The following is a 21,338-nucleotide window of genomic DNA, read 5'->3' on the forward strand; positions in this document are numbered from 1 at the left end:
CCACGCCCGGCTTATTTTGTATTTTTAGTAGAGATGGGGTTTTTCCATGTTGGTCAGGCTGGTCTCAAACTCCCGACCTCAGGTGATCTACCCGCCTCGGACTCCCAAAGTGCTGGGATTACAGGCATGAGCCACCGTGCCCAGCCTCTTTAACTTCTTTATACAGTATTTTGTTTTCAGCAGACAACTGGCAAGTCTTGCACCTGCTTGGTTAGCTTTATTCTTTTAGATGCTATTATAAACATAATTGCTTTCTTAAGTTCTTTTGTGGATATTCATTGCTAGTATATAGAAACATAACTGCATTGTTTGTCGATCTCGTACCCCAAAACTGCAAAAATTCACTTCCTAGCTCTAGTGGCTTTCTTGTGAATTCTTTGCAATTTTCTCTCTGTAGGAGATAGCTTTACCTGTTCCTTCCAACTTGGATGCCTTTTATTTCTTATCTATTAGCTCTGGCTTATACTTTTCCAGTACAATGTTGAAAAACTGTGGTAAAAGTGGGAATATTTTTGTTTCTGATCACAGAAGGAATGTTTATAGTAAAACGCCCTTCTGTATCAGTTGAGATGTACATGATTTTTTCCCTCTTTTCTATTAATGTGATGTGTTACATTGATTTTCTTACGTTGGGCCACCCTTCCCTTCCTAGGACAAATTCCACTTGGTTTTGGTGAATAATCCTTTTAATACGGTCTTGGGGCCGGGCGTTGTGGCTCACGCCTGTAACCCCAGCACTTTGGGAGGCTGAGGTAGGTGGATCACGAGGTCAGGAGTTCGAGACCAGCCTGGTCAACACAGTGAAACCTTGTCTGTACTAAAAATACAAAAATTAGCCGGGTGTGGTGGCAAATGCCTGCAGTCCCAGCTACTCAGGAGGCTGAGGCAGGAGAATTGCCTGAACCTGGGAGGTGGAGTTTGCAGTGAGCCGAGACTGCGGCATTGCACTCCAGCCTGGGTGACAGAGCAAGACTCCATCTCCAAAACAAAAAAAGAAAAAAAAAAAGCTGTTGGATTCAATTTGCTAATATTTTGTTGAGGATTTTTACATCTATATTCATAACGGATATTGGTCTATAGTTTTCTTGTAGTGTTTTTCTCTGGCTTTCAAATCACAGTAATCCTAGCCTCACAGAATAAGTTAGGAAGCATTCTTTCCTTTTCAACTATTTGGAGGAGTTTGAGAAAGACTGGCATTAATTCTTCTTTAAATGTTTGATAGAATTCACCAGTGAAGCCATCTGGTCTTGAGCTTTTCTTTGTTGGGACGTTTTTGATTTTTGATTCGATCTTCTTACTAATTGTCAGCCTATTCAGATTTTCTGTTTCTTCACGATTCAGTCTTGGAAGGTTGTAGAGTTCTAGGAAATCCATTTCATCTAGGTTATTCAATTTGTTGGCATACAGTCGTTCATAATACTCTTATAATCCTTTATAGTTCTGTAAAATTGGTAATAATGTCCCCTCTTTTCTTTTAGTTGATTCTTCCTTCTTAATCATCTAAAGTTTTGTCAATCTTGTTGATCTCTTTGAAGAACCAACTCTTAGCTTCACTGATTTTTCTCATTTGTCTTTTATTTCCTCTGCTATAATATTTATTTTCTTACTTCTGTTAGCTTTGGGTTTAGTTTGTTCTTTTTTTAGTTTGTTCTTTTTGGGTTTAGTTTGTTCTTTGTTCTTTTTGTTCTTTTTTTTAGTTTGTTTTTTTTGGGGTTTAGTTTGTTCTTTGGGTTTAGTTTGTTCCTTAAGGTATAATGTAGAGGTTGTCCATTTTTAACCTTCTTTTTAATATAAAGATTTACAGCTATAAGTTTCCTTGGTCATGGTGAATAATCCTTAGCACTGCTTTCGCTGCATTTGTTAAGTTTTGGTATGTTGTGTTTTGTCTCAAGATATTTTCTAATTTCCCTTGTGATTTATTCTTTGACTCATTGGTTATTTGAAAGCATCTTGTTTCATTTCCACATATTTGTGAATTTCCCAGTTTCCTTCTGTTACTGATTTTTAGCTTCATTCTGTTGTGGTCAGAGAAAATACTTTGTGTGACTTCAGTCTTCTTAAATTTATTGAGACTTGTTTTATGACCTCTCTGGAGATAGTATATTCTGGAGAATGTTCCATGTGCATTTGAGAAGAATGTGTATTTTGCTGTTGTTGGGTGGAGTGTTTTGTGTATGTTTGTTAGGTCCAGTTGGTCTATAGCGTTGTTCAAGTCCTACATTTCCTTATTGATCCTCTGTCTAGTTGTTCTATTAATAATTTATTGAAAGTGGGGTACTGGGCTGGGTGCAGTGGCTCATGCCTGTAATCCCAGCGCTTTGGGAGGCTGAGGCAGGCGTTCACTTGAGGTCAGGAGTTCGAGACCAGCGAAACCCCGAGTGTGGTGGCACATGCCTGCAATCCCAGCTACTCTGGAGGCTGAGGCAGGAGAATTACTTGAACCTGGGAGGCAGAGGTTGTAGTGAGCTGAGATTACACCACTGCACTCCAGCCTGGGTGACAGAGCAAGACTCCATCTCAAAAAAAAAAGTGGGGTATTGAAGCTTCCTCCTTTTATAATGGAGCTATTTCACCCTTCACTTTTGCTGTGAGTCTCTCTGGGTTTATCCTAGTTGAAATTTGTCGAGGTTCCTAAATTTGTATATCCATTTCTTTCTTCCAATTTGGGAAAGTTTTGTCCATTATTTTTTTCAAATAAGCTCTGTCCTCTTCCTGTCTCTCTTCCCTTTCTGGAACTTCCTAAACTGGACACCTTGATGTGTCCTAAAAATCCCTTGGGCTCTATTTTTTTTTTTTTTTTTTTTTGCTCCTCCAATTCAGTGATTTCAAATGATCCATTTTCTAAGGTCTCTGATTCTTTTGCCTGTTTGAGTCTGCTGTTGAACCACTGTATTGAATACTTCAATTCATTTATTGTATTTTTCAGCGCCAGAATTTGGTTTAAATAATTTCTGTTTTTGGTTGATATTCTCGTTTTGTTCATACATCACTATCCTGATCTCCTTTAGGCCTTTCTCATGTTCTCCCATAGATCTCTGAGCATATTCAAGACAACTGTTTTCAAGTCTTTTCTAACAAGTCTGATGCCTTGGTTTCTTCAGGGATGGTTTCTAGAGATATATTTTGTTCCTTTGAATGGGACATGTTTTCCCGTTTCTTGTGTATCTTTGTGTTTTTTTTTTTTTAAACTGGGCATTCGCAAAAGCAGTCATGTCTTCCAGTCTTTGAAGAGTGGTGGGGAAAAGCTTCACTAATTCAGAGCGCATATCCTAATACCTCGTATCAGCTTGAGGTGACAGCGTAAGGTCATCTCAGATCTTTTAGGGGCCTCTGTTTTTTCTTTGGCTTATACCATATACATGGCTGCTTTTAAAAGTCTTAATTTCTCAAAGGGTCTTAACCCAGCTGCTTCTTAGGAACAAGATGTCCTCTTATATTTTCTGCCCATAATCTCTTGCCCCAGGTATCCACTGTGGTCCCCCTGGCAGCTTTTACACGTCGGGCCTGCCACTGCCTCCCATGGCTCTTGCCGGCCTGAGATCTGAACTGGGCCGCCTTCCCTGCTTCACCTCTGAGTCAGATGATACAGAAACCAGCCCTTCGGGCAGCCCAAAGATGGCCGAACACTGCAAATCAGTTCTGCTCTGCTCCTTCCAGTGCAAGGGAAGATAATGGAAGCTGGGCTGCTTCCTCCGCAACACACAGTCGTATGCCAGGGAGGGATGGGGGAAGGGCAAATACAAATGACATAAAAACTATTTTGAATGTGGTTTTTTTCTTGATTGGGTGTTCACTTGGTTGCTATAGACCTTGGGCTGGTTTCCAGAGCTCCTAGTGAGTGCCCAGTTGTTTTGTTTTTTTTTTTCCTCAATGTTTCCTCGGGGAAATGTGGGCCTGGAGCTTCCTGGTCTGCCATCTCCAATCTCTCTTGATTGGAGAATTCAATCCATTTTACATTGAAAGTACTTACTGATAAGAAGGGAGTTACTTCTGCCATGTAAACTTTTTTTTTTTAGGTTCCTCATTTCCTCCATTACTGCCTTCTGTGTGTGCTTCATTTTTTATAGTGACATGGGGATTACACTTGGCATCCTAACGTTACAACAACTAAACTGAATTTATATCAACCTAATTTGAGTAACATACAAAACTCTGCTCATGTACTGCTCTGTCTCCCTTACTGTTATTGACATCACAAATTACAACCTTATACATTATGCACCCAATATTAGCAGTCGTTAATGGACCTTTTAAATCATGTAGAAATAAAAAGTAGAGTTACAAACCATCATTAGAATATAATAGATTTTGTAATTGTCCATGTATTGACCTTTACTGGAGATCTATAGTTCTTACAACTTCAAGTTGTAAGATGCTTAGTGTTCTTTTAAAGAAGTTTATTGTTCAGTGTTTCAACCTGAAAGACTCCTTCTAGCATTTCTTGCAAATAATGATAATGAACTCCCTCAGCTTTTATCTGGGAAAGTATTAATTTCTTCCTCATTTCTGAAAGACAGTTGTTAGACATAGAATTCTAACAGGTATTCTTTCTTTCAGCAGTTTTAATATATAAGCCCATTCCCTTCTGATTCCCAAAGTTTCTGATGAAAAATATGCTGATAATCTTGAGAATCTCTTGTATGTCATAAATTACTTCTCTCTTGCTGCTTTCAAGGTTTTCTTTTGTCTTCAATGAAGTGTCTTGGTGTGTGTTTCCTTGAGCTTATCCTATCCGGAGTTTGTTACGCTTCTTGGGTTTGTAGATACATGTCTTTTTATCAAATATGAGCAGTTTTCTGTTCAACTTTCTTTAAATATACTTTCTGCCCTTGCCTCTCTACTTCTGGTCTCATTTATGGCATTCCATAGGTAAGTTCCTTAGGTTTTCATTTACTTTTCTTCATTTTTTTTTTCTTTTGATTCCTCAGATTCAATAGTTTCAATTGCCCTATCTTCAAGTTCATTGAATGGTTCTTCTACCTGCTTAAATATTTTGAACCCTTTAGAGAATTTTTCATTTCAGTTATTGTACTTTTTAGTTCCAGAATTTGTTTCCTTTTTAAAATTTCTATTTCTTTTATGATATTCTCATTTTGTTCATATACTGTTCACCTGTCTTTGTTTTCCTTTAGCTCCTTCAGCATCTTTCAAACAATTGTTTTAAAGTTATTGTCTAGTAAGTCTGCTGTCAGAGCTTCCTCAGTGATGATGGTTTCTGTTGATTTGTTTCTTTGAACGTGCCTTACTTTTCTATTTCTTTGAGGGTCTTGTGATCGTTTCTTGTTGAAAACTGGACATTTGAATCTTATAACTCTGGAAATCAGATTCTCCTTTTTTCCCCCCCAGCATTTACTCTTGTCTCCCCACACCAACTGTTGAGGGTATCTCTGGATCAGCTTGATGTAAAAGCTTAAAAAGTCTTCCCAGGTCTCTTCTGAGCCTGCATATTTCTCTAGGTATGTGGAGTGGCTTTCTAAATTGCCCTGTATACATGTTTATTTCACAGTTGATTTGAATGCTCTGCTCAGGGACTCACAAGGCTGCGATCAAGGTGTCAGCCAGACTGTACTCTTATCTCTTGGCTCAACCAAGGAGAATCTTCCTGCAGGCTCCTCCAGGCTGCTGGCAGAATTTATTTTCATGTGGCTTTGTGACTGAGGGACCTAGCATCTTACTGGCTGTTGGCAGGAGGCCCAAGTAAGTTGTCCGCACACGTGCTTTTCAATATCCTAATCCTTAAGTCTGGCACCCCAAATGGAAAAACAGGTAAGAAGAAAAACAATAGCTCAGGCTGTTCCCTGAAATCCTCTGGAAGCCACTTCAGCCAGTGGAGAATGCAACGATGGCCACCCACCTCTATGTCTGCACTTCTGCAATCACAACACTGAACCTTGATATGTGGAGGCCAAGATCCTTACTTTCCACCCCGTCTCCAGGAAGTCATGCCAGGAACACGGGCATGGCCACCTACCACAAGACTCAGGCTGGGGAGACGCTAATATCCTACAGGCCAAAATTGACCAAAATTAACTGCAACTTACCAGCCAAGATTTTCCTTGGGAGTTGCAAGCCTTCAAATTAGACTCCACCGTTCCAAAACAGCTACCTCAGACAGATTCTGCCACTCCAATTTTTGTCTCGGTGCGAAGAGAGATTCCTTCCTCTTCTGTCCCCTTGCTGGATGTCACTCTTGTATCTGTTTTTATTTCCCACCCTGGCACAGTCACTAGAACGCAGTGTGTGTCTGTGAGCTCAGCCAGCAGACACAGTCCTGCGCTCTAATGTCTGTGAGAGGATGCAGCACTCTAAGTTAGGGAAGGTGTGTCTGGCTTGTTGGGGCATTTTCAACTGTCAAAAGTCAGAATCTTTTCAGGTTTTGATCTCAGTGTTATCACTAGGTAGTTGGGGCTTTAGACAAGTTGGTAAACCTATCTGTGTGCCCACATCTACCGTGTCTACTATCTTGATCACTTTTTTTTGTTTGTTTTTTGTGACCAAGTTTTGCTCTTGTCGCCTAGGCTGGAGTGCAAATGACGTAGTCTTGGCTCACTGCAACCTCTGCCTCTCGCATTGAATCCATTCTCCTGCTTCAGCCTCCCGAGTAGCTGGCGCCTGCCACAACTCTTGGCTAATTTTTGTATGTTTAGTAGAGGGGGTTTTCACCATGTTGGCCAAGATGGTCTCGAACTCCTGACCTCAGGTGATCTGCCCGCCTTGGCCTCTGAAAGTGCTGGGATTACAGGCATGGGCCACCGTGCCCAGCCAAAGACTTTTTAAAAACATGCTCTTAGGAAACTTTCTCGTTTGTTCCTTCATCTTCCCTTCCACCACCATCAGCGCTGCAGCTCCCTCAGGCAGCCAGAGCATCCTTGTCTTCTGGATTTTACCTGATGATCATCTACAGATACATGTGTGTACATATTTTTTATGTGTACTGATTTTTTTCCCATGTCTGCGCTCTCAAGAGGCACGATGAGTTTATTGAGAACAGAACTAGGATGCAGGATCAAGTACTGGCTTTATAACACGACCTTGAATATTACCCTGATACCAACGCCAGGCACCAAGAGAAAACCACGAACTAACAGCCCCAATGAATACTGATGCAGAGATGTTCAACAAAATACCAGCAAACCAAATCCCACAGCATATTAAAAGGACTACATATCATGATAAATTGGGATTGATTGCTGGGATGTGCAAGGATGAGTCAACAAATGAACGGGATAAAGAGGAAAAACCACAAAATCATTTTAACTGATTCAGAAAAGCATTTGACAAGATTTATCACCTTTTCAGATTAAAAACTTCCAGCAAACTAGGAATAGAAGGAAAACACCTCAATATAATAAAGGCCATTATGCAAAACCCACAGCTAAGATCATATTCAATGGTGAAAGACTGATAGGGCTTCCTCTAAGATAAGGAATGAGACAAAGGGGACGTTTTTTTTTTTTTTTTTTTTTTTGCCACTTATACTCAACACAGAACAATTAGGCAAAAGGGGAAAAAAATCCAAATTGGAAAGGAAGAGGTAAAATTATCTGTTTACACATGACATGATTATAGAAAAGCCTAAAGAAAACAAACTATTAGAATAAACATTCAGCAAAATTGTAGGATACAAAAATCAACATACAAAAATCAGCTGTGTTTCTATACACTAAGAATAAATAATCCAAAGAGGAACTTAAGAAAACAATTCCATTTACAGCGGCATTACAAAGAATAAACAGGTACACGCTTAACCAATGAAGTCAAATACTTGTATACTAGAAACCATAAATCACTGATTAAAGAAATTATAGAAGACAAGCTGCGTGTGATGGCTCACGCCTGTAATCCCAGCACTTTGGGAGGCAAAGGCGGGTGGATCACGAGGTCAGGAGATCGAGACCATCCTGGCTAACACAGTGAAACCACGTCTCTACTAAAAATATAAAAAATTGGCCGGGCATGGTGGCGGACGCCTGTAGTCCCAGTTACTCGGGAGGCTGAGGCAGGAGGATGGCGTGAACCCAGGAGGCGGAGTTTGTAGTGAGCCGAGATCACGCCACTGCACTCCAGCCCGGGGGACAAAGTGAGACTCCACCTCAAAAAAAAATATATATAGAAGACAAATAAATAGACATTCCAAGCTTATGGAATAAAATACATAATATTGTATTTTATATTTTTTATTTTTTTAAAGATGTTCTCCTGTCCAGGCTGGAGTGCAGTGCTACAATCATAGCTCACTGCGGCCTCCAACTTCTGCACTCAAGTGATCCTCCTGGCTCAGCCTACCATGTAGCCGTGACTACAAGCACACACCAACACACCCAGCTAATTTTTTATATTTTTGGCAGAGATGAGGTCTCGCTGTGTTGCCCAGGCTGGTCTCAAGCTCCTGGCCTCAAGCAATCCTCCTGCCTTGGCCTCCCAAAAGTGCTGAGATTATAGGTGTGAGCCAACACACCTGGCCAAAATATTGTTAAGATGTCATTACTACTCAAAGTGATCTACAGATGTAATACAATCACTATTAAAATCCCAACATTGGGCCAGGTGCACTGGCTCATGCCTATGATCCCAGTACTTTGGGAGGCTGAGGTGGATGGATCACCTGAGGTCAGGAGTTCGAGACCAGCTTGGCCAATGTGGTGAAACCCCATCTCTACTAAAAATATAAAAATTACCTGGGCATGGTGGCGGCCTGTAATCCCAGCTACTTGGGAGGCTGAGGCAGGACAATCGCTTGAACCCCGGAGATGGAGGCTGCACTGAGCCGAGATGGTGCCACTGCACTCCAGCCTGGGCAACAGAGCAAGACTCCGTCTCAAAAACAAAACAAGACAAAACAAAATCCCAACATTTTAGCAGAAATAGAAAAATACATCCTCAAATTTGTATGAAATTGCAGGGGACCCCAAATCCAAAACAGAAAAATACATCCTCAAATTTGTATGAAATTGCAGGGGACCCCAAATCCAAAACAGAAAAATACATCCTCAAATTTGTATGAAATTGCAGGGGACCCCAAATCCAAAACAGAAAAATACATCCTCAAATTTGTATGAAATTGCAGGGGACCCCAAATCCAAAGCAATCTTGAAAAAGAAGCACAAACTCGGAGAATTTACACTTCTTGGTTTCAAATCTTACTAAAAAGCCACAGTAAGCAAAACACTGTAGCGGTGGCATAAAGACAGACACGGAGACCAACCGAACAGAACAGACAGCCCGGAAATCAGCTCTCCACACTCTATGCATCAGCTGAGTTTTGGGTGCCAAGACCCTTTCCAACAGGATCGTCTTCTCAACAAAATTACGTTGGGGATACCAGATATCCACAAGCAAAAGAACTCAGCTGGGCCCTTAGCTTATAGCATATACACAAATTACGTTCCAAGTGGACCAGAGATCTAAAGTGAGTGTGAAAACTATAAAACTCTTAGAAGATCTCATAGGGAAAAAGCTTCATGAGATCAGCTTTGACAATGGTGTTTTGATATTACGTGAAAGGCACAGGCAACAAAAGGAAAAGCAAATTGAACTGCATCAAAATTAAAAACTTTTGTGCATCAAATGACACTATCAACAGTGAAAAGGCAAATCTCATACACGATATGAGAAATTATTTGTAAACCATCTATCTCCAAGGGATTCCCATCCAGATGATATAAAGAACTGCAACTCAACAACAAAAACAACTCCATTGAAAAACGGGTAAAGGACTAGAACTGACGCATCTCCAAAGAAGATATACGACTGGCTCACAAGCCTATGAAAAGCTGCTCAACTTCCCTCATCACCAGGGCAGTGCAAGTCAAAACCACAGTGAAGTACCACTTCATGCCCATTACGATGGATGTCATAAAACAAAAACGAAAAAACAGAATATCACAAGCGCTGGCAAGAACGTGAAGACAGAGAAAACCTTACCTCTTGCTGGTGGGAACGTAAAATGATACAGCTGCTATGGAAAACAGCATGGCACTTCCTCAAATAATTACAGATAGAATTCCTATATGATCCAGCAAGTCTACTTCTGGGTAGATAACCAAAGAACTAAAAGTAGGAAATTGAACACATATTTGTATGCCTATGTTCATAGGAGCATTATTCATAGTGGACAAAAGAGAGAGACACCAAGTACCCATCAGCAGATAAATGAATGGACAAAATGTCTACACAGGCAACGAAACGCAATTCAGCCTTAAAAAGGAAGGAGAGTCTGACACGCTGCAGCGTGGATGAACACTGAGGTCATTATGCTAAGCGAAATAAAACAGTCACAAAAGGCCAGGTGCCTTTTGGTGCCAGGTGCCAGGGCTGATGTCTATAAGCCCAGCACTTTGGGAGGCCAAAGTGGGTGGATCGCCTGAGGTCAGGAGTTCAAGACCAGCCTGGCCAACATGATGAAACCCCATCTCTACTAAAAATACAAAAATTAGCTGGGTGTGGTGGCGGGTGCCTGTAATCCCAGCTACTCGGGAGGCTGAGGCAGGAGAATTGCTTGAACCCGGGAGGCGGAGGTTGCGGTGAGCTGAGTTCGTGCCACTGTGCTCCAGCCTGGGCAACAAGAGCAAAACTACGTCTCAAAACCTAAACAAACAAAAACCAGTCAGAAAAGGACAAACATTGCATGATTCCACTTCTATGAGGTTCTTAGAGTCATCAAATGCACAGAGACAGAAAGTAGAATGGTAGTTGGCAGGGGCGGGGGGAAGGGCTGATGGGGAGTGAGTGTTTAATGAGGACAGATTTTTCCAGATGACAAGATGTAAAAGTTTTGGAGGTGGATGCTGGTGACTGCTGTACGACGACGAAGGTACATAATGCCACTCAACTGTGCACTTAAAATTCATCAAAATGGTAAATTTGATGTTATACATATCTTACCACAAGAATAAAAAGTCTAGTCCTAGCACTTACCTTGAAATGGTGTTTGGAGAAAAAGGGCATATTGTCTGCGTGTTCTGGACCCTCCTCACTCTGGAGCCGGCAGCCTCCCGGGCACAGCTCCCAGCGATGCTGCGCTGGGGTGGACAGAGCTGAGGTTCACGGTCACTGAGCTGCTGCCTGAAGGGCTCCAGATTCCAGGTCCTTGATCTTCCCACATGGCGCTCACGAGATGCCGGACGTTCACCGGGGAGGTGCTATCTCCTGCCTTGGCCATTCCAAGGTTGGTTTTCCCAACAACCAGGGGAACGGTGTGGGCAAGCCTGGCAGCAGGCCGGGCCTCCTCCTCACCAATAGCACTAGCTCCAGACTCCTGTTCTCCAGTGTGAAAGACAAATATCCCCCAACCCTAACACCACCCACACATCTGCACAGACACCAGGCTTCATGGAGCGCAAGACGACTCACACAGTGGCCTAGGCCTCGTCACACGCAGTGAGGACGATCGGAGAAGCACGGTCCCCGCTCAGGCCTGACGCCAGCAGGACACCCACCAGCTGCCAGATGAGCACGCAATCACTCCTCATTTGCAAAGCACTGCTCCTATCTTTCCAGGACCCAAGACACCGTCTCACAAAGACAGCTCTCTGCAAGGAACTGGGAAGTAACTTGACTCCGGTCAGACTGGCAAAAGCCAGCCCCTCGGCCTTGACCTGTGGCCCAGGAGCAGCATGGGGGCTTCGAATCAGGCCGGATGGGCTTCCCTCCCAGTTTCTCCACAACTGCTCCAGGCCTTGGACAAGCTTCTCACCTTCTCTGAGCTGGAAACCCCCGCTCTATAAAGTGGGGAAGTGCCCCTCTGGGCTGAGGGCTGCAGCCCAGCACAGAGACCTTAATGACAGCTGCCAGTACCGCTCGCTGCAAACCAGGTGCCAGCCAGTACCGCCCACTGTAAACCAGTCCGCACCCCGGCCATACCCCAGCCAGTACCACCTACTGTAAACCAGCCTGCACCCCGACCATACCCCAGCCTGTACCACCCACTGTAAACCAGCCTGTACCCCGACCATACCCCAGCCGGTACCGCCCACTGTAAACCAGTCCGCACCCCGACCATACCCCAGCCGGTACCGCCCACTGTAAACCAGTCCGCACCCCGACCATACCCCAGCAACACAACTGTAATCTCAAGCTGCCCAGGGACATCTAGTCAAGGCCCTTTCATTTGACCCTGCGGTGGGATTTGGGTAAACTCACCTCCGCGGTAGCCTGGAGCGATGGAGGATAAATGAAAGCAAGGAGAGTCAAGAGCTGGAGAAAGTTCTGTGGTCTGGGGCAGAGGCCCAGAGAGGGCTCCATGCTACCCCCATCCCCTGGGTCCTGTAAAGGGCCATCTTCCTCGAAAAGACTTAACCCTTCCTAACAGGCAAGTCCTTTCCAATTCAGGGCCCATCAAGTTAGCCCTGGATCGGCAACCCCATCCCTCCGCCCCGCTGTTTCTGACGTCATGGTGTGCGCTCCTTGGGGACCGTCCCTCCCACACGAGGGCAGGCCTGGCCCACGGTACACACTGGATGAAGGACAATGAGGAGGTAGAGCTGGGCACAGAGTGCTTCATGCTGAGCCTCCGGGCATGCTTCGGGCACACTCCACACACGTTACATGGCAGCAGCCTTGAAACACATGAACACAGCTGAGGGCTCCGAAAGTCTGGCACGCCAGCCCGCTGCTGAGGTCGGGCCGCCATTCCTCGTCGCCTTGACAGAATATGCTCTGAACTGGCTTCCCACGTGCCATGTTATGACGTCCCCTGTGATCACAGCAGCACAGTACCTGCCCACGCAGCGCACGCTGTCACCAAGAGGCTATGCTGAGGAGCCCACACTGTCTCTGGGGCCTCTGGCTCCCAAGGGGCTGAGGGACGCTGAGAGGGAAGAAACAAACCCCTCATGGAAACAAGCATTTTAACATAAATAAGGGACAATAAACCCTTTTATAAAATATTTATTCTAAAAAAAATCACACTGTACAAATTTAGAGAGAACGTTCTCAATGTTCAGATTTATAAAAATGTGAACAGAAAGACTAAAGGTAGCGAAGGAACGTACATTTCTGTTTTGTCTTTTTAAATTAGGAAGGTAAAAGTGATTTTTTATTCAGGTGCAATGATAGTAAATGTCTAGAAGACATCCGAAGAGCCGGAAATAAAAAGCACAGGAGCCGCCTGCAGACTCTCAGAGTTCTGTCTTCACCTGCTGAATCCAAAGTGGATGCGTGTGGCGCTCCCGCAGGGCGATCAGGCCCTGCGGATCCACGCCGAACACTCAACGAGACTCCCAAGGCTGGCTGCGTACAGCCTAAAAGTTTGTGCTCAGAGAAAAACCAGCACGATGGGTTCATCATCTGTTTCTCAAACAAAATGGGTTTTCTGTACACTGGTTACAAAGGTCTGTACAAAAGCAGGAAGCTGCTGTGAGGTGTTATTTCCGAAAGAGTTAAAAATGGATGGTAAGGAGCGGTTCGCACAGTCCCGCCTGTACGTTCACAGACAGAGGACACCATTAAAAAAGGGCTCACCCAGAAATTCCAGACCGGAGAATCCTGGTTTCTTAAAAGATTATTTTAAAAGCTTGGAGGAAGTTTCAGCTCTGCCATTTCTAACCGCCTCGCCCAGCGTCGTCATAGTTCAGCTTCCTCTAAAACTAAATTCTCCCTCTCACACACCAACTACCAGGAAAATAACTGCAACCCAGTGGAACTGCGGGGCTTCTGAGAATAAAAGGAACGAGGCAGGGACAAGTCGTATAAGCCGCGGGCTCAGAGTCCGGGGCGCCCTTCACATTGCGGGTGGCCGTGGCGGCCGCGGTCACAGCCAGGGGTGCCAGGCAGGGTCCATGCGGCACAGATTGTCCAGGCTGTTCGCTGCAGCCACCAGGGTGTTCACCTTGCTTTCCCCGCCTTCGAACTGGGCGAGGTTGTGTAGGCGGGTCACGATGGCGGTGACGGCTTTCTGAACCAGGGACACCAGTTGCTGGCTGTCCATGTTCTCCGGTTGCCCGGCGGCCGAGAGAGGAGAGGACGTGTCCTCCTGCGTTTTTTTGTGCCAAGCAATGATCTCATCCCGGAGAACCGTTTTCAGAATGCCGTCCACCTGCGTGAGGGAGAGAACGAGAGGACGTGTGTTTAACCAAGAACAGCCCAGAGGGGCAGCTTCCTAACAAGGTGGTGGGACTCAACACAGTGGCCGCCCAGGGCCACCGAAGGCCAGTGAAGCCTCAGCACCAGGCCAGGCTGTGTGCTCTCAGGACGGGCTGGGGAAGCCGCTGAGGGACAAACCCCTTCCTCCACTTGGAGCAGCAGCCAGAAAGCCTCAGTGTTGGGCAGCACAGACCTGGACGGCAAAGGCAGCCATGCTGTGACTGGGGGCCCGATCTTTTTATTTGTTCACTTGACGCCTTCCAGTGTCTGCCCAGTGTCCAGCAGGCCCATTCCAAGCACTACAGACGAGAGTGAACCAGAGAGAAAACCATCCCTTGCCCACACAGCAAAGGACGTAACATGGGTGCCGGCCACTGCGGAGAACGCAGAGCCCGTGAGGCAGATGAGCAGCTCCTGCAAGGCCGTGGCGCGTGGGCCTCTGAGTGGCCCCAGCCTGTGCCTGTGATAGGACGACGCGGAGACCCACCTTAAAGTTCGGCTGGGCGAAGCACCGGGCGACCGCAATCATGGATGCCGTCAACGGACCGGAGACACCGATGGTAGTCAGAAACTCAGAAATGTTGGGCGTGAGTCGAAACGGGACAGGACGGTTGGCATCTAGGTCTCCAGTGGCGTCGTTTATGTCAAACCGAAAGTAGGCAACATTCAGTTTGCCAGTGTCCTAAATTTCAGAAGGAGACACTTTAGGAACTTCAGCAGAAAGGCAATGTCACGAGGAGAGGATCTGGCGGTTCAAACCAGGTTACCTGAGCGATCTGTAACATCTCGGGGTTGAGTCTATTTAAATGCAGAACGAATTCCGCGAAGCCGATCAGAGCCAGCTGGATGGTGAACATCTTCCGGAACGTCCAGTAGTCCGTGGCGTTGGGGAAGGTGTGCAGCGCCCACTCCTTGAGCATGCTGCGTGGCACCATGTTACTCTGAACCTCCTTGAGGATGTCGCGGAGGACCTGAAACACATCGCTCCGTGACACTCCCATCTCACTCACTGACTTTTTTTTTGGCAGAAGAAAAACTCTCAAATTGCAATTCCTCTTTAACTTAGCACCGAGAGTAAATTCTGGTGACAGATTTAACGCGCGCATTGTTAGGAGACTGAACGCGAGGAGGCACAAGATGGCTGCTTCCCTCCAGGGTTCGCCGCCGTCTGCTCTAAAGCACCAACGCAGCTGGTGTGCGCCAAGGCCGCAGTTACCTGACATGCGATACCTGACAAGAATGCAGGCAAGTATCTGACACTTCTACCCTCGCTGACCACAGAAGGTATCAGGCCAATTAACAGAACACAACAGCCGGACACCAGCAGCACCACTTCCAACCGAGACTTTATACTAACGACCAACGTTTCACAAACTGAAGGAGCTGGTCTAACCACACACACACTCGAGACTGAACTCCGTACTCATGGACTATTGCAGACATCACCGACTCAGAAAGTTTCCGGAGTTAATGGAGTTCCTGTTCGACCATCTGGGAGAGGCACAGGGTCTCTTCCAGACTAAGTCCTACCCATGTGCTCCGAATGGCCGTGAGGTAGAACGTGAGAAAGGCCGTGAGAAAGTTCTTGCCTTACACCGGGAAGAACAAGGCAGGCCACTGGCCACACAGGCAGTTTGTTTCCTCATCTGTCAAATGGGAAGGAGCACTTCGGAGACGGCAAAGGAGTTCCAAAATCTGCTCCTGAAGCAGTTAGAATGCTGGCAAAACCATCAAAATCAACTTTGTCAGAACTCTAGGAACTAAAGGCTTGCAACAGTCTGAGGAGCTTTTTAAAAATATTTATTTAAAAAAAAAAAAAAGGCTAACACGGTGAAACCCTGTCTCTACTAAAACAAAATACAAACAATTAGCCGGGCGTGGTGGCAGGCGCCTGTAGTCCCAGTCACTTAGGAGGCTGAGGCAGGAGAATGGCGTAAACCCGGGAGGCAGAGGTTGCAGTGAGCTGAGATCCGGCCATTGCACTCCAGCCCGGGCGACAGAGCAAGACTCCGTCTCAAAAAAAAAAAAAAAAAAAAAAAAAAAGGCTGGGCTGGGCACGGTGGCTCACGCCTGTAATCCCAGCACTTTGGGAGGCTGAGGCAGGCAGATCACAAGGTCAGGAGTTTGAGACCAGCCTGGTCAACATGGTGAAACCCCGTCTCTACTAAAAATACAAAAATTAGCCAGGCATGGTGGCGGGCACCTGTAATCCCAGCTACTCAGGAGGCTGAGGCAGGAGAATTGCTTGAATCCAGGAGGCGGAGGTTGTGGTGAGCCGAGATCGTGCCACTGCACTCCAGCCGGGTGACAAGAGCAAAACTCCATCTCAACAAAAAAAGAGAAAAAGAGAGAAGAATGAAGGAGTAGAATAAATAACAAAACAAACAAGAGGCACACAGAGGAGGAGGTGGCTCTGAAGCTGGATTCCTGTGCTGTGGGCATCTCCCTCTGCCGACAGGCCCTGACAGCTGCTAGCCTTGAACAAACATCCCAGTCGGTCACTCACGCTGTTTAGAAACAGGATGACTCTGGGGTCAGCACGTATTTGTCACTGGCCTCCACGCTGTCGAAAGTTAATGTTGCCTTAAGAATATAATCCATTCTTCTCCTGCAAATACCTCAGAACTGCCCATTGTCCACAGAATGACCAGGCCATGGCCTGTGCCACAAAAAAGCCCTGGTGTCAGTTCCCACGAGAGGCCATGCACTCCGTCAACAGAGGCTGATCAGAAACAGGGATCCATGCCTCTGCCTGCAGAGCTGGAGGCTGCACCTGACCCTGCAGCCTGGAACACCTTGGGCCCTGCCGTGCCCTGGGCCATGGAGGACACCATGGGCTCAACCTTCCTCAACCACACTAAGTCCTCCAGGAGCCCGGAGAACTGGAATGAGTCCCTGGGAGACTCGGGGCAAGGTCGCAGCATCCACCTCTGTGGTCTCTCCTTCTTGGGACCTACAGAGAGGACCACGGGGCACCCGGGGAGAGGCCGAAACAGCTGCCCCGGGAGCTCCACACAACCCCCCAAAAATCTCCTCACCCAAAGCCCATGCCTGCCCTGCCTCCCACCAAGGGCAAAAACGTGCAGGTGAATGAGGGGCCTCTGCACCTCCGAGGGGCTGCAGGCCAGGGCCACCCAAGACTCCTGTGGGCACCACGCTCCTGGCTCAGGCAACCGAAACAGCTGGGCCCCAGGCACTCCAGAGTCTGTCGCTTTTTGTATTTTAGAAAACAGCACACATGCCGCACATCGCCTAACGCCCCCAGCAGCAGACCAGGTGAACAGCAACATGAAGCGGATGAATGAAGACTGTAAACAGCCCCCCATGACCTCAGACCAGGTGTGGCTGCCAAGTGAGACTGCCGGAAACTTATTTCAAAATTCTAACTTCAGAGCTTCTTTGTAAGCACAGTAGAGGACAAGGGGCTTCTCCAAGGTCCAGGACCGACCCACGTCCGGTCATAACAAACCGTTCACAACAAGTGTCCTCTCACCAAGGTCAGGAGCTGCCTCATTTCTACCATCTCACGAGTCTAATAGTTACTTTAAATGGCAGAGGTGGCCCCCAACAAATGCCCGCTCATCTTCTAAGCACCCCTGTCTCCAGGCACCGCCCCACGCAGGAGGGCTGCAGGTGGCAGCTCGGCCCCCGCCCAGCCCCGCTGCTACCTGGTGGCTGGCTTGGGTTCCCCGCGCCTGCACCGTAGCCAGCCGGTCGTAGTAACGGGAGATGGGGTTGTCGTGCTCGATGCCCTTCTTGGCGCAGCGCTGCTTGTAGATCTCCACAAGGGAAAGTGAAGAGGGGTTGTCCTCCACGAGGCGCATCTGCGGGGAAACCGCCACAACCCGGGGCACTGGGGAGAGGGGAAGAGAAACAGGGCAGGCTGAGGGTGACCGCCGGCCAGTGCTTGGCTCCACTGGGAGCAGGGCTGACCCAGCTGTGTGCCTTGGGGGCTGGCTGGAAGAACCCGGTGGTCATGCACCATCCATTTACCCAACAGATGGCACGAGGCTCTGACGGCACAAGCTGATCGTCACCCTGTGTCCACAAACAGAAATGCTTTAGAAGGCAATCTTAAAAGACATATTGGCTGGACACAGTGGCTCAGGCCGAGGTGGGCAGATCACGAGGTCAGGAGATGGAGACCATCCTGGCCAACATGGTGAAACCCCATCTCTACTAAAAATACAAAAATAAGCCGGGTGTGGTGGCAGGTGCCTGTAATCCCAGCTACTCAGGAGGCTGAGGCAGGAGAATGGCCTGAACCAGGGAGTCAGAGGTTGCAGTGAGCCGAGATCGTGCCACAGCACTACAGCCCTAGTGACAGAGTGAGACTCCATCTCAAAGGAAAACAAAAAACAAAAACCAAAAAGACATCTTAAAAAACAAAATATAAAGGATAGCCTATAGTCCCAGCTACTCAGGAGGCTGAGATGGAAGAATCGCTTGAGCCAGGAGTTGGGGGCTGCAGGTGACAGAGCAGGACCCTGTCTAAAAAATAAGAATAAACATGGCTGGCCGTGGTGGCTCACGCCTGTAATCCCAGCACTTTGGGAGGCCAAGGCAGGTGGATCACATGAGGTCAGGAGTTTGAGACCAGCCTGGCCAACATGGCAAAACCCCATCTCTACTAAAAACACAAAAATTAGCCAGCCATGGTGGTGCACGCCTGTAGTCCCAGCTACTCAGGAGGCTGAGGCAGGAGAATTGCCTGAACCCAGGAGGCGGAGGTGGCAGTGAACTGAGACTGCGCCATTGCACTCCAGCCTGGGTGACAGAGTGAGACTCCATTTCAAAAAAAAAAAAAAAAAAGAATAAACAGACTGCCCAATGTTCACTCTTAGAGGTTTTCCTTAATCAGAGTCTATGGGAAGAGTCCAGCCTTCCTGCTCTGAGACAGCTGCTGTCTAATGACGCAAACTTGCCTTTCAGCACCTAGGATGGCTGTGCCCCATCTTTGGAGAAGGAGGAAAATCATCTTCTGTGTTCTGTCCACATGAGGAAAGCATGCAGCATCAACCTGATCATCCATCACCATTAATGTGTAAATCCCTGTCCACACATGGCGACCAGCACTCTGTTCCCAATCACCATTAGTGTGTGAATCCCTGTCCGCACATGGCGACCAGCACTCTGTTCCCAATCACCATTAGTGTGTGAATCCCAGTCCACACATGGCGACCAGCACTCTGTTCCCAATCACCATTAGTGTGTGAATCCCTGTCCACACATGGCGACCAGCACTCTGTTCCCAGTCGCCATTAGTGTGTGAATCCCTGTCCGCACATGGCGACCAGCACTCTGTTCCCAATCACCACTCGCTATCTGCAATGCAGTTAATCTACGACCCGCCCGACAGGATGCTAAACTGCACTGAAACCACTCTGGTCTAAGTCAGCTGGAGGTGGCAGGAGCGCTGGGCGATCACTCCAGAGCCTGCCTTCCCAGTGACGACACCTTGGGGAGCAGCACTGGACTTGCGTGTACAGTTTCTCCTCCAAAAGTGGGATAATAGTACCTACCCCATAGGGTTGTTTGTGGATTAAATGAGATAATACTTTATGAAGACACTAGGTTCAGGGAATATACAGATATCTTGTTGCAATAAAGTTGGAGGGAGCTGAGAGGTTTCCAGAAGATGGCAGATTCAGCCTGCCCAGAGAGGGAACCAGTGGCACTGTGTCCCAGCCACCGTAACCCCTGACGTGGAGTCAGGGGCGCGTGAGGTGCACACGGATGATTCTGACTTCTGTGAACCAAGTGGCTGATTCTAACGTCAGTTAAGCCACAGCTGATGGCTTGCTGTCTTGGCGTTTACCCATAAAGAAATCCCCAAATGACTCCAGGACACACATTAGGACCGCCATTCCGTGCCAACCAAGCGTTTGGAAGCAGATAAATCAATAACCCACAGCTGGGATCAACACTACAGGTCATGTTATATACACGTTAAAACACACAGTTTTTCTGTGATGCATTTTGAGCTTTCTTTAGGCTTATTTTAAAAATCTTATTTTGAGATACAAAACTTAAGCATCAGAGATTTCAGGTCAAAAGGGGCTGATCACAGCTTAGGTGGCAAAAGAAAGTTCCACACAGGACTAGGTAACGTGCACTGCGGCGGGCTCCCGACTACAGGGACTACACGCTAAAAAGTTATAAAGTGGCTCTCTTCTCTGGATCACAGCACAAGCGTCTCATCTACGTGCCCGTACAATCGGGCCACTCATGGTAACTCAGTGACAAAGACTTCCTCAGAGGTTGCTTCTTATCAGCTATTTGTGCCCCCTGGCAATTTCTGTGGCCTTAACAGGGCAGCTAGATTTTCCCAAGTCCTGTGTTTCACCCAGGAAGGAAACTCAGGGAGGGCCCAGAGTGCAGCGTGTGAAGCAGCTCAAGGTGCGATGGAAACCTGACGTGTGCTGCTGCCCCGCTGGCACCCAGGCTCGGCTGCGCCGGGTTCCCCAGGCTCCAGGGAGAAGCGAAACCGGCAGCACGCACTGGCAGGCGCCGGTTCCCCAAGGGCCCACTCCATAGAGTGCAAAAGACCTTAGAACAGGGGTGTCCAATCTTTTGGCTTCCCTGCGCCACATCGGAAGAAGAATTGCCTTGGGCTACACATAAAATACACTGACACTAACAACAGGTGATGAGCTAAAAAAGATTAAAAAAAAAAAAAAGGCAAAAGAAATCTCATAATGTTCTAAGAAAGTTGACGAATTTGTGTCGAACCACATTCAAACGCATCCTGGGCCGCATGGAGCCTGCAGGTTGGACAAGCTTGCCTTAGACGAAAGGTGGACACAGCTCTCGTCTCTTAGTGAGAGGCCTGAAGGCCCAGAGCTGCTCCTCTTCTTGAGGCCTTCCCTGGTCAGCACAGACTAGAACATTCTCTGCCGACACAGCCGGACCCTCAAAGACTAACTTGAGTTGCCTGTGCACCTCACGAGGCGTGGCTCTCACCCCCACCTGTGAGGCTGCCTGTGCGCCCCGCGAGGCGTGGCTCTCACCCCCACCTGTGAAAAACAAGTGCCTCTTGGTGGTCTCCTTTCTCTTCTCCAAACAGGGGTTCAGCAGACGCAGCAGCTGCAACACACGCTCCTCTCGCCGTGACTCCGTGAGGCAGGCGTCGTTCATGACGAGGTACGGGTAGATCTTGCCGTTGTGTCCTCGGATGTACAGCCGCCGGGCTGCGGTGTTGTGCTTCTGCACAATCTCTACCCGGGGCATAAACCTGCCAGAACGAGAAGCCATGA

At 47.3% G+C, this 21,338-nt stretch overlaps 1 protein-coding gene across 13 annotated transcripts in view; it reads right to left on the reverse strand.

Moving 5' to 3' along the window:
* Nucleotides 1-12,872: 12,872 nt before the first annotated feature.
* The window catches only part of TRRAP (transformation/transcription domain associated protein), a 136,081-nt gene continuing 127,615 nt past the window's right edge, over nucleotides 12,873-21,338 (reverse strand). For all 13 annotated transcript variants that reach the window (XM_008018692.3, XM_008018689.3, XM_008018680.3 and 10 more), the window contains 5 exons: nucleotides 21,099-21,316; nucleotides 17,751-17,935; nucleotides 14,850-15,053; nucleotides 14,570-14,764; nucleotides 12,873-14,035 (listed from right to left, as the gene is read on the reverse strand). In XM_008018692.3, coding sequence (XP_008016883.1) covers nucleotides 13,751-14,035; nucleotides 14,570-14,764; nucleotides 14,850-15,053; nucleotides 17,751-17,935; nucleotides 21,099-21,316 — 1,087 coding nt within the window. In that variant the 3' untranslated portion in view covers nucleotides 12,873-13,750. The remainder of the gene's footprint in view (nucleotides 14,036-14,569; nucleotides 14,765-14,849; nucleotides 15,054-17,750; nucleotides 17,936-21,098; nucleotides 21,317-21,338) is intronic.

Source organism: Chlorocebus sabaeus, chromosome 28 (assembly GCF_047675955.1).
Source record: "Chlorocebus sabaeus isolate Y175 chromosome 28, mChlSab1.0.hap1, whole genome shotgun sequence".
In the NCBI taxonomy this organism is placed as follows: domain Eukaryota; kingdom Metazoa; phylum Chordata; class Mammalia; order Primates; family Cercopithecidae; genus Chlorocebus; species Chlorocebus sabaeus.